Source organism: Vipera berus (genome assembly GCF_964194415.1).
Source record: "Vipera berus genome assembly, chromosome: 4".
Lineage (NCBI taxonomy): Eukaryota > Metazoa > Chordata > Lepidosauria > Squamata > Viperidae > Vipera > Vipera berus.
The window spans coordinates 73,266,489-73,278,723 of record NC_138206.1 but is presented as its reverse complement, the minus strand read 5'-3'; the positions used below and the strand labels follow the sequence as shown (position 1 = coordinate 73,278,723).

The 12,235-nt window shown below is 40.5% G+C and overlaps 1 protein-coding gene across 1 annotated transcript in view; it reads right to left on the bottom strand.

Moving 5' to 3' along the window:
• Positions 1-12,235, bottom strand: part of ARHGAP6 (Rho GTPase activating protein 6) — a 124,546-nt gene that overhangs the window by 96,991 nt on the left and 15,320 nt on the right. Inside the window, exon 2 of the mRNA XM_081327452.1 lies at positions 2,083-2,154. Coding sequence (XP_081183578.1) covers positions 2,083-2,154 — 72 coding nt within the window. The remainder of the gene's footprint in view (positions 1-2,082; positions 2,155-12,235) is intronic.

Sequence of the window (12,235 nt, the reverse complement as noted above, 5' to 3'; positions counted from 1 at the left end):
GCAAGAACATCTGATGTTAGCAGCATTGACACAAGATACCGGAGCATGAACAGTGGCAACTGGCACCTCCCACACCTCTCCTTTTTATAGTCCAGCCAGGGCATGGCTTCTTGGAGTCTCTTACTTTTCCTGGAGAGCTGTCCCACTGCCCTCCGTTGTCCTGCATGCCTCTCCTCTCTGACATAGGCGCATCTGGAACAGGCCCTAGCTGTTCCTCCTCTTTGCTCAGTTCAGACCCCCAACAGAGCTGTCTCTCTGCCTGAGTGTGAGAAGATGGGCCCGGCTCTGCATCTGGCTCTGAGTCTTCTTGCTCCTCAGAGCCAGATGCAGACTCCTATGTGAACCCAGGCACCCCTTCCCCCTCATCCGATTCATCTGACCTGGCTGCCAGATCCTCTGGCAGTCGAGGAACCACAACAATTGCCCCCTATCTAACAAAATGAAATTCAACATAGAGAAAAATAAAGTCTTACAGTTAGGCAAGAAAAACCAAAAGTACACACACAGATTAGGTGAAACCTGGCTTAATAGCAGTAACTGTAAGAGGGATCTTGGAGTCCTAGTGGACAATCAATTAAATATGAGCCAGCAGTATATGGCAGCAGCCAAAAAAGCCAATGCAATCCTAAATTGCATTAACAGAGGGATTGACTCAAGATCACATGAGGTACTAGTACTGCTCTATAAAGCCATATTCAGGACACACCTAGAATACTGCATCCAGTTTTGGTCACCACATAATAAAAAAGATGTTGAGTCTTTAGAAAGAGTGCAGAGAAAAGCAACAAAGATGATGGGAGGCCTGGAGGCTAAAATTTAAGAACAGTTGCAAGAACTGGGCATGGCTAGTCCAATGAAGAGAAGGACCAGAGATGACATGATAGCAGTGTTCCAATATCTGAGGGGCTATCACAGAGAGAAGGGGAAGAACCTATTTTCCAAAGCAGCTGAAGGCCAGACAAGGAACAATGGATGGAAACTGATCAAGGAGAGATCTAACCTAGAAATAAGGAGAAATTTTCTGACAGTGAGAATAATCAACCAATGGTTTGATTATTCAGATTATTATTCAATTTGCCTTCAGAAATTGTGGGCGCTTCATCATTGGAGGTTTTCAAGAAGAGACTAGACAGCCACTTGTCAGAAATGATGTAGGGTCTTCTGCTTGAGCAGGGAGGACTAGATGACCTTACAAGATCCCTTCCAACTCTGTTATTCTAAGAACACATAATATTCTATTAGCAGAGTTTTTCTAAATAGACAGTACCATTTTTTAGAAATATAGGTAGTCCTCAACTTACGACTGGTCACTTAATAACCATTCAAATTATGACAGGCCCAGAATGAATCCTTTCTGGGCAATTAAACAAAAAATATGACCCATAAAGTACACAACCACATGAACGCATTTTGGGTGCTGGCAACCAGCTCACCTTTATGACTAGTTGCAGCATCCCTGGTCATGTGATCATTATTCCAATAAAAAAAACATGGCTTTGCACTTATAACCATAGTGTTTGTTTAATCTCAAAAAAATCCTAAAATCATGTCATGTAGGTGCCTTGACTTACAAGTATTTTGACATACAAACAGAAATCCAGTCCCAATTGTCATCATAGGTTAAGCACTATCCGTAGTTGACTCAAACAGTTTATAAATTTTGTTGGTTTTGTTTTTTAATCAAGACTATCAATGGCATGTTAGGATAAGAAACCAGCTGGGAACTTTATTTTAAAAAGTGTGGCAAATAATATTTACTGGTAAAACTGGCATTTCCCACATTGGGTTAATATTCATTTTCATTTTTTTTAAATCACTAACATATTATTATATTCTGTATATTAGTCTTCTCATACCTCTAGAAATATTAGATTACAATTTTAAGAATACCACATCAATGTTCAAAGCATTATGGATGCTGTGCCAGTTAGTTAAAACAAATGCTAAGGAACCAAGCCAGGGAAAGCTGAAGTAAATAATGTTGAGAGAAAGAGATCATGATCAAAATTAAATATGTAAATTAACTAAAAAATAAACCATATTTCATGTGTCAGTTTATGTACATCCATACATTTTTAATACCTTTATCTTTGTTTTTTTCTTTTCCAAGGGAATCCAGTTTCTTTCTCAATGATTTCTTCCTCTTTTGTCCATCTAGAATATATAAGCAATAAATGTTAGCATGTGCAGCAGTACTGTCTGCATGAGGTGTCAAGTTTAATTTACCAAGGGCCAGGTAACATATGAATCATTTTATCTATCTGAAATAATGGGTTGGTTCCCTACAAAAATATGTTTTTTGTATTTCTGCTTTTAACATTCTACAAATCTCATAGTAGGCTTATAAATAAACATGTCCACAAGCAATTCCATCAACAGACATATTGCGTTACAACCAGTCTAAAAAATCCCTCAGAATCCAAGTCAATCGCACAGCAAACCAGAGATAGTGTCAGGACCCACCCCCATCCACGTCTTAGGAAAGAAGAACTCTTGGAGACAGGATTGTCCAAGCAGGAACTTTTACTAAAACATGATTGTCAGTGGATAATCTAGACAGGATCTGGAAACTGTTGCAGATTGATACTTTTAAAGTGTCCCCGAGTAAAAAAAAACCCTCCTCTCAGTCCATTTGGTCAGTCCCGGATCAATTAAGGTTCAGGTGTCAAAACCTTCCATGGGAAAAGGGATCTTCCATGCCTTTATGACATTTACTTCCTCCGCTTCAGATTCCAATCAGAGATACAAACCAGAATCTCTCTTCCCACCCCCACCCCTTTCTTTGTTCTTCTCAGTTCAAAGGTTCTTTCCCTGGTCTTTGACGATGGCCTCCAGGCAGGCTGAATAAACAACCTTGCATCTAATGGATAGGGATGGTCAATTAACATCTTCTCTTCTCCTCCTTGGGAATGGCAGAATCCAGTGAGGGGTGAGATTTAGGGGTACACAGATAGGGATTTAGGAATGGAATATAAATGGATTCTGACAGATAGCACCAAGTCTCGAGCAACATATGCAACCCTCTCTCCCTCCCCAGCAGTTCACCTTCCAATGACCCTGATCTGATATAATCTCCCCATCACAAGACCCATCATCAGCCTCTCACTGATGACTCACCCCTGACCCACTGATAATTCACACCCTCCAACAACCCTGACCTGAAGTAACCTCCCCATCACAAGCCTCTCTCTGATGACTCATCACAAGACCCACATTTGACATACCCACACCTGAAGCCCTTATAAATAGAAGAGCACTGACACAGACATCCCCTAAATGCTGCCAAAGATGTTACCTAGCCTGGTAACGAAACGTTCGGAAACCAACCCACAAACTCAGAGAATGAACCTTCACCCTCATCCTACACCTGAACTACAGATATTCACCACTATTGCATATCTATTTTTCTTTTTTTTATTATATTAAGTTTATTGTTTAAAAACATTGGACACAGTACCAGCGGGCTGACAACCCTTCTTGTCTACAATGTTCAAATATATATATATACATGTATATATGTACATCAAAGATACACTTAAATACACTTAAATTACAAATCAGTGAAATAACACAATATTTAAGACAATAAGCTAGTCTGTAAAACCTATTAGAGACCTTTCTTTTTATCCATCCAAAGATACAATTTGTTCCAAATTCTATAATAATCTGATTGATCTTTATTCTTTAGTTCCAAAGTTAGTTTGTCCATTTCTGCGCAATCCCAAATTTTCCTGATAACCTCTTTTTCTCCTGGGATCTCATTCTTTTTCCATTTTTGCGCAAATGACATTCTAGCTGCTGTGATAATATGGATCATCAAATATAGCACATCTTTAGGATATTTCTCTTTCGTAATTCCCAACAAGAAAAGTTCTGGACTAAACTCAATATCTTGTTTTAGTATTTCTTTCAGCCAAATCCAAATCATTTTCCAAAATTTTTGTGTTTTACTGCAAGACCACCACGTATGGAAATATGTGCCTATCTCTTCAGAGCACTTCCAACATTTGGGAGATGCTGTTGTATACATTTTTGCTAGACGGGCTGGGGGAAGATGCCATTGATAAAACATTTTAAATAAATTTTCTTTATAAGATGAGGCCAGTGTTATCCTTTTATTTCTGTCCCAAATTGTTTGCCAAGTATCTAAGTCAATGTTATGTCCTAAATTGTTAGCCCAAATCAACATGGGATCCTTCACTTGCTCTTCAAACAGCTTATATCCCAAAAGCAATTTGTATAATTTCTTTATCTGTTTGGAGTCTGGGCCCAATAATATTTTATCCAATGCTGTTTCAGAGGTATATATCCCCCATTCTTTTTTATCCTTCCTAAATCTTGATTGGATTTGTAAGTAGGCCCACCAATCGAGTTTTATACCTTGTAATTCTAGTTCATTCCTAAGTTTCAATTCCCCCTCCTCATTCATAATATCCTTGTATGAAATTATGTTACCCACATCAAATAGATTTGGGTAAACAATCGCTTCAAGGGTGGATAGCCAGACCGGTACTTTAGTGTAATTGTGAGATCTAATTTTTTTCCAGGTATTAAGTAACGCTTGCCTGATCCGATGTTTTTGAAAGTGTGAGAAAAGACCTTGTTTTTCCGTCCATAGAAAAGCATGCCAGCCATATTGCAAATCGTGACCCTCTAAAGTTAATAGTCTTCTATTTTTCAAAATTACCCATTCTCTAATCCAACTCAGAGCCGCGGCGTGGTAATATAATTCCCAGTCTGGCAATCCAAAACCCCCATTTTCCTTCGTGTCCTGTAAATATTTCAATTTAATTCTTGGTTTTTTCCCCTGCCAAACAAAATTTAATGATAATTTATTCAAATTTCGAAAAAACTTAGAATCGAGTTGTATTGGGATATTCTGGAACAGAAACAGAATTTTAGGCAGAATATTCATCTTGATGACAGCGATTCTTCCCAATAATGAGAGTTTTAGGTTTCCCCATCTTTCCAGATCCCCTTTTATTTGATTCACTACATTATCATAATTATCTTTTTTGAGTGAGGTGCATCTAGCCGTAATATTAATCCCTAGATATTTTATTTTCTTGACTATTTCTATATCCATGATTCCAGCCAAATTTTCTTTTTGTTTATTAGTCATGTTTTTAACAATCATCTTGGTCTTATTTCTGTTTATTCGCAGTCCGGCAACCTCACCATATTTAGATAGTTCTTCCAATAGATTTGGTCCCGTCTGATATGGATCCTCCATAATAAAAACCAGATCGTCCGCGAATGCTTGAAGTTTAAAGGTTTCCTTTTTAATAGTTAATCCTTTTATCTTTGGGTCATTTCTTATAATTCTCGTTAATACTTCAAGTGTCAATATAAACAGCAATGGTGATAAGGGGCAGCCTTGCCGTGTTCCCTTTTGAATTTGAAACTTGCTAGATGCTTCCCCATTAATAATTATTTTTGCTTCCTGGTTATCATAAATTGCCCTAATTATATTTATAAATTTTTCACCCATATCCATGAAGCTAAGTTGTTGGTGCAAAAAAGACCATTTAACATTGTCAAATGCCTTTTGGGCGTCTAAAAAAAGTAATGCCATCTGTTGTCCACTATGTAATTCATAATACTCCAACGTATCCAATATTATTCTAATGTTGTGCTTGGTGTGTCTCTTAGCGAGAAAACCATTCTGGTCTATGTGTATGAAATCGTTCAAAAATCGTTTCAATCGTTCCGCTATAATTGATGTAAATATCTTATAGTCCGAATTAAGAAGTGATATGGGTCTATAATTTTGGATTAATGTATGGTCCGTATTATCTTTCGGGATGAGGGCTATGTTTGCCTCGGACCAAGATTTAGGCGTTCTTGCGCCTTCTAATACTGCGTTAAATACCTCCACTAAGGGTTGTGCTAAGATATTTTGTAGTTCTTTATAGATTTCTGACGGGAGACCGTCAGGGCCCGATGCTTTATTATTCTTTTGTGCATTAATAGCTTTTATCACCTCAGATAGCCGAATTTCCTCGTTTAGCATATTTCTGGTATCTTCTGTAACCTTGGGTAGTTTGGCTTTTTGAAAATATTCCTCCATTTTCTCCACACTTGCCTGACTATCTTCTTTGTATAAGCGCTCATAAAATTCCTGGGCTATGATTTTTTTCTCCTCTTCCTGGTGGAATATTCTCCCTTCCTCATCTCGTAGTTCGCGAATCCAGTTTTTTTCCTTTTGTTTTTTCAATTTATATGCAAGCCAACGGCCCGGTTTGTTTGCATTTTCAAAAAAGTTTTGTTTCGTGCTTCTCAGTTGTTGTGCTAATTTCTCTTTGTCTAAAATATTAAGCTTGTGTTTAATCAAGTCTATAGATTGTTTGATATTCTCTTTTTGTGAATCTTGTTGGAGTATAACTTCTAAACTCTTATATTCCCCTTCTAATCTTTCCCGTTGTTGTCTTTTCCCCTTGTTCTTGTATACCATATATGCCCTCGCTACCCCTCTCATTATTGCCTTGGCTGTATCCCAATTATTTTGTACTGAGGTGTCTATAGCTTTATTTTCCTTAAAGAAAAGACTTAGTTCTCTCTCCATCTTGGATTTAAATTCGTCTTCTTTTAAAATTGCTCTTTGTAGCGTCCATCTGGATATTTTTTTGGAGCCTTTCCAGCTAAGTTTAATAGGATTGTGGTCTGCCCAAGTACCTGTCGCTATATGCACCTCGTCTATTTCAGAACTAATTTCTTTCGTCATCCATACCATGTCTATTCTAGACCATGAGTTGTGTCGATTGGAGTAGTATGTATATTGTCTAGCCTTACGATTTCTTTCCCTCCAGACATCTTGAATATTTAGGTCATTAGCCAAGTTGAGAAAAGATCTCGGTAGAGTTCTTCTTTTCTTTTTCCTAATCGTCTTACCCATATAATCCAAATTTATATCTAGGATAGCATTAAAATCTCCTATTAAGCAGATCTCCTCATAATCAATGCTACATATCTTATTGTGAAGTGTTTTGAAAAACTGTTCTTGGTTATGATTTGGAGCATATATCTCTACCATCATGACCTTCCTATGATTTATTACAACCTCGACTATCAGTATTCTACCCTCTTTATCGTTATAGATTTGTTTTGCTATCAATTTTGAGTTTACATATAATGCCACTCCTCTCTTTTTCTTGTGTTGGTCTAAGGAAACGAATAAATTCCCTATTTTTGGTTGTACTAACAAATATTTTTGTTGTTCCTTTATGTGGACTTCTTGTATTGCAACGATATCCAATTGTTGGTGAATAAGCCTATTAAAAAATTTCCGCCTTTTCACTGGCGAGTTCAGTCCATTAATATTTACAGACATGATACTACACTCACCTCCCTTCATCTTACTTATTTCTGGTTTTTATAGATCTCGTGATTCGGGGCTCTCTCTCTTCCTTGTCTCTGGCTCCATGTTTCTCTGTTAACTCTCCAGATTTGTTCCTTCTATCCTCTGTTGCTAAGACCTTCCCATCCATTGCTACTCGTATTGTATCTCTTTCTCTTACCTCCCTTCCATCTTGATCTTCTAATTCTGCTTCCTCTTGGCTATGAAAGTGGAGTTTGTAAAAATCTTCTGCCTTCTCTATCGTGTCCAGTCTATGCCTTCTATCCTGCCACGTGACTAGAATACCCTCTGGAGTTAGCCATCTAAAGTTTACATTTTCCCTAATTAATTTAGATGTTAAGAATTGATAGCCACGTCTCAGATCCCTCATCCTTTTAGGTATCTGTTTAAGGATGGTAATTGGTTGGCCCCGAAATTCTAATGGTTCCTCTCTAGATCTATGCAAAAGCTCATCCCGAATTGATTTTTTAACTAGCCTTACATGTACTTCTTTTGGGAGGTTGTGCCTTCTCGCATAATTAGTTTGAACCCTGTATGTTTCATCAATTTCCGCCAACATTTCCTCCTTCCCTACACCGAGTGCCTTTGCCATTAGTTCTGCCATCATAACCAACAAATCTTCCCCTCTTTTTTCTTGAACATTTTGGAAGCGTAGATAATGAGCAGCCTTTTCTGCTTCCAGAAAAATGACTGTTGTCTCTAACTCCTTATTAGCCTGAAAAAGTGTTTCATTTAAATCATCTACTCTCTTTTCCTCTTTTTCCATTCTAGCTTCCATATCTTGAAGTCTTTGTTCATTTTTAACTAATTGTTGTTGAATCCCTTCAAATTTATCATCTATCGCTTGGATTTTCCCCTTTAGTTCACCAGTATCGTTTCTTATTTGGCCTATTTCTCTCTTCATCTCCTCATGGTTTTTGGCCATTGCCTCATGTAAGTTTTGCAAAAGGGCATGTAGATCTTTAAAAGAATTTGAGTTAGATCTTTCCCTTTGCAGCATATCCTCTATAGATTTCTGATTGGAGGGACTTGAGGACATCCCTTGTCCCTGTGTTGCCGCCTTTTTGCCAGCGCTAGGCTTAGTTACTCCCGAAATACTTGTCATGTTTTCCCGGTTGTAACACGCGTTTTATCAGTATGTAATACCCTGAATCTTATATAAACCTTTTAACTCTATGACAAAAAGTATGTATAACAGTTACAACCAGATACTTATTACCAACTAAGCAATTTATATAATAGAATTCTATAATATATATGTCTGAATATATTCAAAGTCACGTTCTTTTTTTTTTTTACCCCGTTTCCGGCGCAGAGGTTAACACCTTTTCCGTCTTCCTCTACTGTCAAAGACCAGTAGGTGTCCCACTAAACAGACCTCCAATTACTAAATTGCTATGTCAAATGGCCGCCCGCAACAAGTAGAGTAAAATTTCAAAAGTTTCAAAAGTTCAAAATTTACCAGAATAGACCAGGATAAACCAGGCTGATCGCTTTCCACGCCCGATATTCAAGAGTTCAGTCTCCAAGGCTCCAAGATCAGACTTTGACCTGTTGTATTTTATCCCCAGCTAGAATGCAGTCATATAGTCTTCGAATTTCCTTTTCTTGCTGTTCTTGCCAAACGCCTCCCTCGGGACTTCTATCGCCGCTTATACCCTCTCCGTGAGGCACCCACTTCAAACCAGTACCTCTTTCTCAAGCGCTTCCTATTATTTCCAAATGTAAATATTCGGATATACTCTCCGTCAGCTCCGCTCTACCGTTGTCCCGCTAAGTTCGTGCTAGCTCCGTCCCTCTGTCAGATCTTCATGTCGGCCATTACTGGCCTCCTTCTCCCCGGTTCGCTCGCATCAGACTTTCTCCGGATCTCCAACACGAACCGCCGCTCATGAAGGTTCTCCGGGCTGCCTGCAACTTCGGATGTCCCTACAGGACCTCCTGAAGCTCCGAAAAGCCCCCGCGAACACTGGGTGAGAGGTTGTGCGTGAAGAGAACTCCGTTCACACAGCCGCCCGCTCTGACAGCTGGCTCCGCCCCCTGCATATCTATTTTTCTATGGGTGATTACTGCAATAAAGGGAGCTCTAAAACATTTATTCATTGCAGGCAAGATGCATAGATTAGAAAAACTACAAAAATCAGAAAGGTTCAGATAAAAGAATTTCAGGTTCAAAAGAGCATCACTATCTACTGCACAATGTTTCCCACTGATGAATGATAAGCAACTAGACTCTTAACCTAAAATTTTAAAAATTAGTACAGACAATACAATCAGTACAGATTGAGCCCAAGCTATTATTAAGATCATGGACCCGTTTCAGTTTGCCTACTGACCAAATCGTTCTACGGAGGATGCTATCTCTTCTGTTCTCCATCTGAGCTTGAAGTACTTAGAGGAAAAAAATTCTCATGTGCATTTGTTGTTTGTTGATTTCAGTTCAGTGTTTAACACAATCATTCCCCAGCATCTAGTAGACAAACTGGGTCTTTTAGGCTTAAACACTCCTTTGTGCAACTGGATTCTTGATTTTCTTACCAACAGACCCTAATAAGTGCGAGTTGGAACAAATGCCTCTAATACCATTTTCTTGAGCACAAGTTCTCCTCAGGGCTACGTCCTAAGTCTGCTGCTGTTCACCCTGTTGACCCATGACTATTGTGCTAGGTTTGCCACCAATCATATTGTGACGTTTGTAGATGATACAACAGTAGTGGGTCTTATTCATGATGACAATGTGGATGCTTGCCGCAAGGAGGTTGAGCAGTTGGTGAACTGGTGCAGGGAAAACAGCCTACTTTTCTATACCAGAAAAACCAAAGAGATCATTGTCGATTTCAGAAAAGGCAGGCACAGCCACTCTTCTCTGTGCATTAATGATTCACCTGTGGAGATGGTTACCAGCATCAAATTCCTGGGTAGCAGCTAACGAGTAAGCTGGCTTGGTTGATCAACAGCAAGACTCTGGTGATGCATACACAGCAGATGTTATGTTATGTTATGATGTTGTTATGTTATGTTATGTTATGTTATGATGTTATGTTATGTTATGTTATGTTATGTTATGTGGTAAACCGTTGACAGCTCTCTGACAGTTCAAAGCCAGGCAACTGGACAGTACACACGCGGCAGCTTGTTGACAGCTCCTAGCTGTCAAAGCTGCCGCTGGCTGATTGGAGAGAGTTTCCACGGCGGGAAAATATGCTGTTGGGATTGGACAGGGGTTCACTGGCACATGTATAAAAGGGCGACCAAAACGCATTGCCAGCTGTCTGGTTCCTCACTTAATAAATCATTCTCCGCGGCACGCCAGCTGTCTCTTCGTGGTCATTAATCTGCGCTACATTACACTGGCGATGAGGATGGGATTTACTGCTTTGCAGAGCTGAAGTCACAGGGCCGTGGAAAGAGAACCTCTTCCACCGGCTCGACCACAAAGTCACTAGCTGAAGTCAGCGGGCTGTGGAAGAGGAAATCTTCCCGCCAACACTCTCACGAAGCAGTAATCAGGACCAGGACAGTATGGCCAACCTCGGCAATATCCGAGAATTCGACATCCGCCATCCCGAGCGCTGGGAGTCGCACTGGGGGCAAGTAGAAGACTACCTCCTGGTAAATAAAATTACCGAAGACAGGCTTAAGGCCGCAGCATTACTGTGCCTCAGTGGGCCGGCTGTGTATGACATAGCTGTCGGACTCTGCAGCCCGGAACCGGTCACTACGGTGTCATACGCGGATCTCACAGAAAGTCTCTGCAAACATTTTATGCCTAAGAGATCTGAACTTTTTTGGCGTGTAAACTTCACTCATCAGTGCCAATTCCCTAACGAGTCTGCTACCGACTACATTGCGGGGTACGTCACACCGCCTGCAGGTGCCATTTTCCTGACCTCGAGGACAGAATTTGAGACCAAATAGTATTAGGGCTCAAAGATGAACGGCTTCAGTGGAAAATAATCACGAAGCCTACGATGGGCCTGGCGGAGGTCACAATGGAAATTATGGCACACGAAGATAGCCATCGGGAAAATCCGGCACAACCGGGCAACAAGCCAAATGGGTCGGTCCATCAGGACGACATAAGAAACTAGGGGAATGAGGACGAGGCAGAGGTCGATGCCATCCTACGGAAGTTCAAAAAGCTCCAAAACCGCCGTGACGAGGGAAGTGGGCTGAACAACCTGAGGGCTACCAACAAAAACTCCAGCTACCAGAACTTCAGCCCGAGAGAACCGAGGCAAAAATATGCCAGCTGCGGAGGGGTTCATGCCAGAGCCACCTGCCGATTCCGCAATGCCACATGCCATGGTTGCGGTAAAACCGGGCACATCCGCGCCATTTGCCGCAACCAGAACCAAGAGAATCTACATGAGCTCGAGGTATCACCGCCAGGTATGAGACCCACACCCACCCCATGTGGAAAGCCCTCTTGGTCCTTGGTACAAACAGTAAGCAAGGGTAGGGGGCTGCCATTGATCCACCAATTGTTAAGACCTAAGGTTAGAATTGGGGTTCGTTTGCAAGGGGTCCCATGCGAAATGGAGGTAGACTCAGGGTCCTCGGTCTCCATCATTTTGTTTGAAACCTTCCAGAAAATTTGTAGCCGCAGCAAGCGGCAAATCCCCTTGCAACCCACCCAAATTCAACTAGCTGATTTTCAAAAAGCCCCAATCAAATTAAGGGGAAGGGCCAAAATATGGGTAGAGTTTAAGGGGTTCCGAGGGGTTTTAACCGTCCTGGTTACCGAAGAAAATCAAGCCAGTTTAATAGACTTCGACTGGTTCGAGGCCTTGGGAATTAGACTAGAGGGAATCAACGCCACCCAGGCCAAAGGCCTCGAAGCCATCTGCAAACAATTTGCAGACGTATTCGATGGCT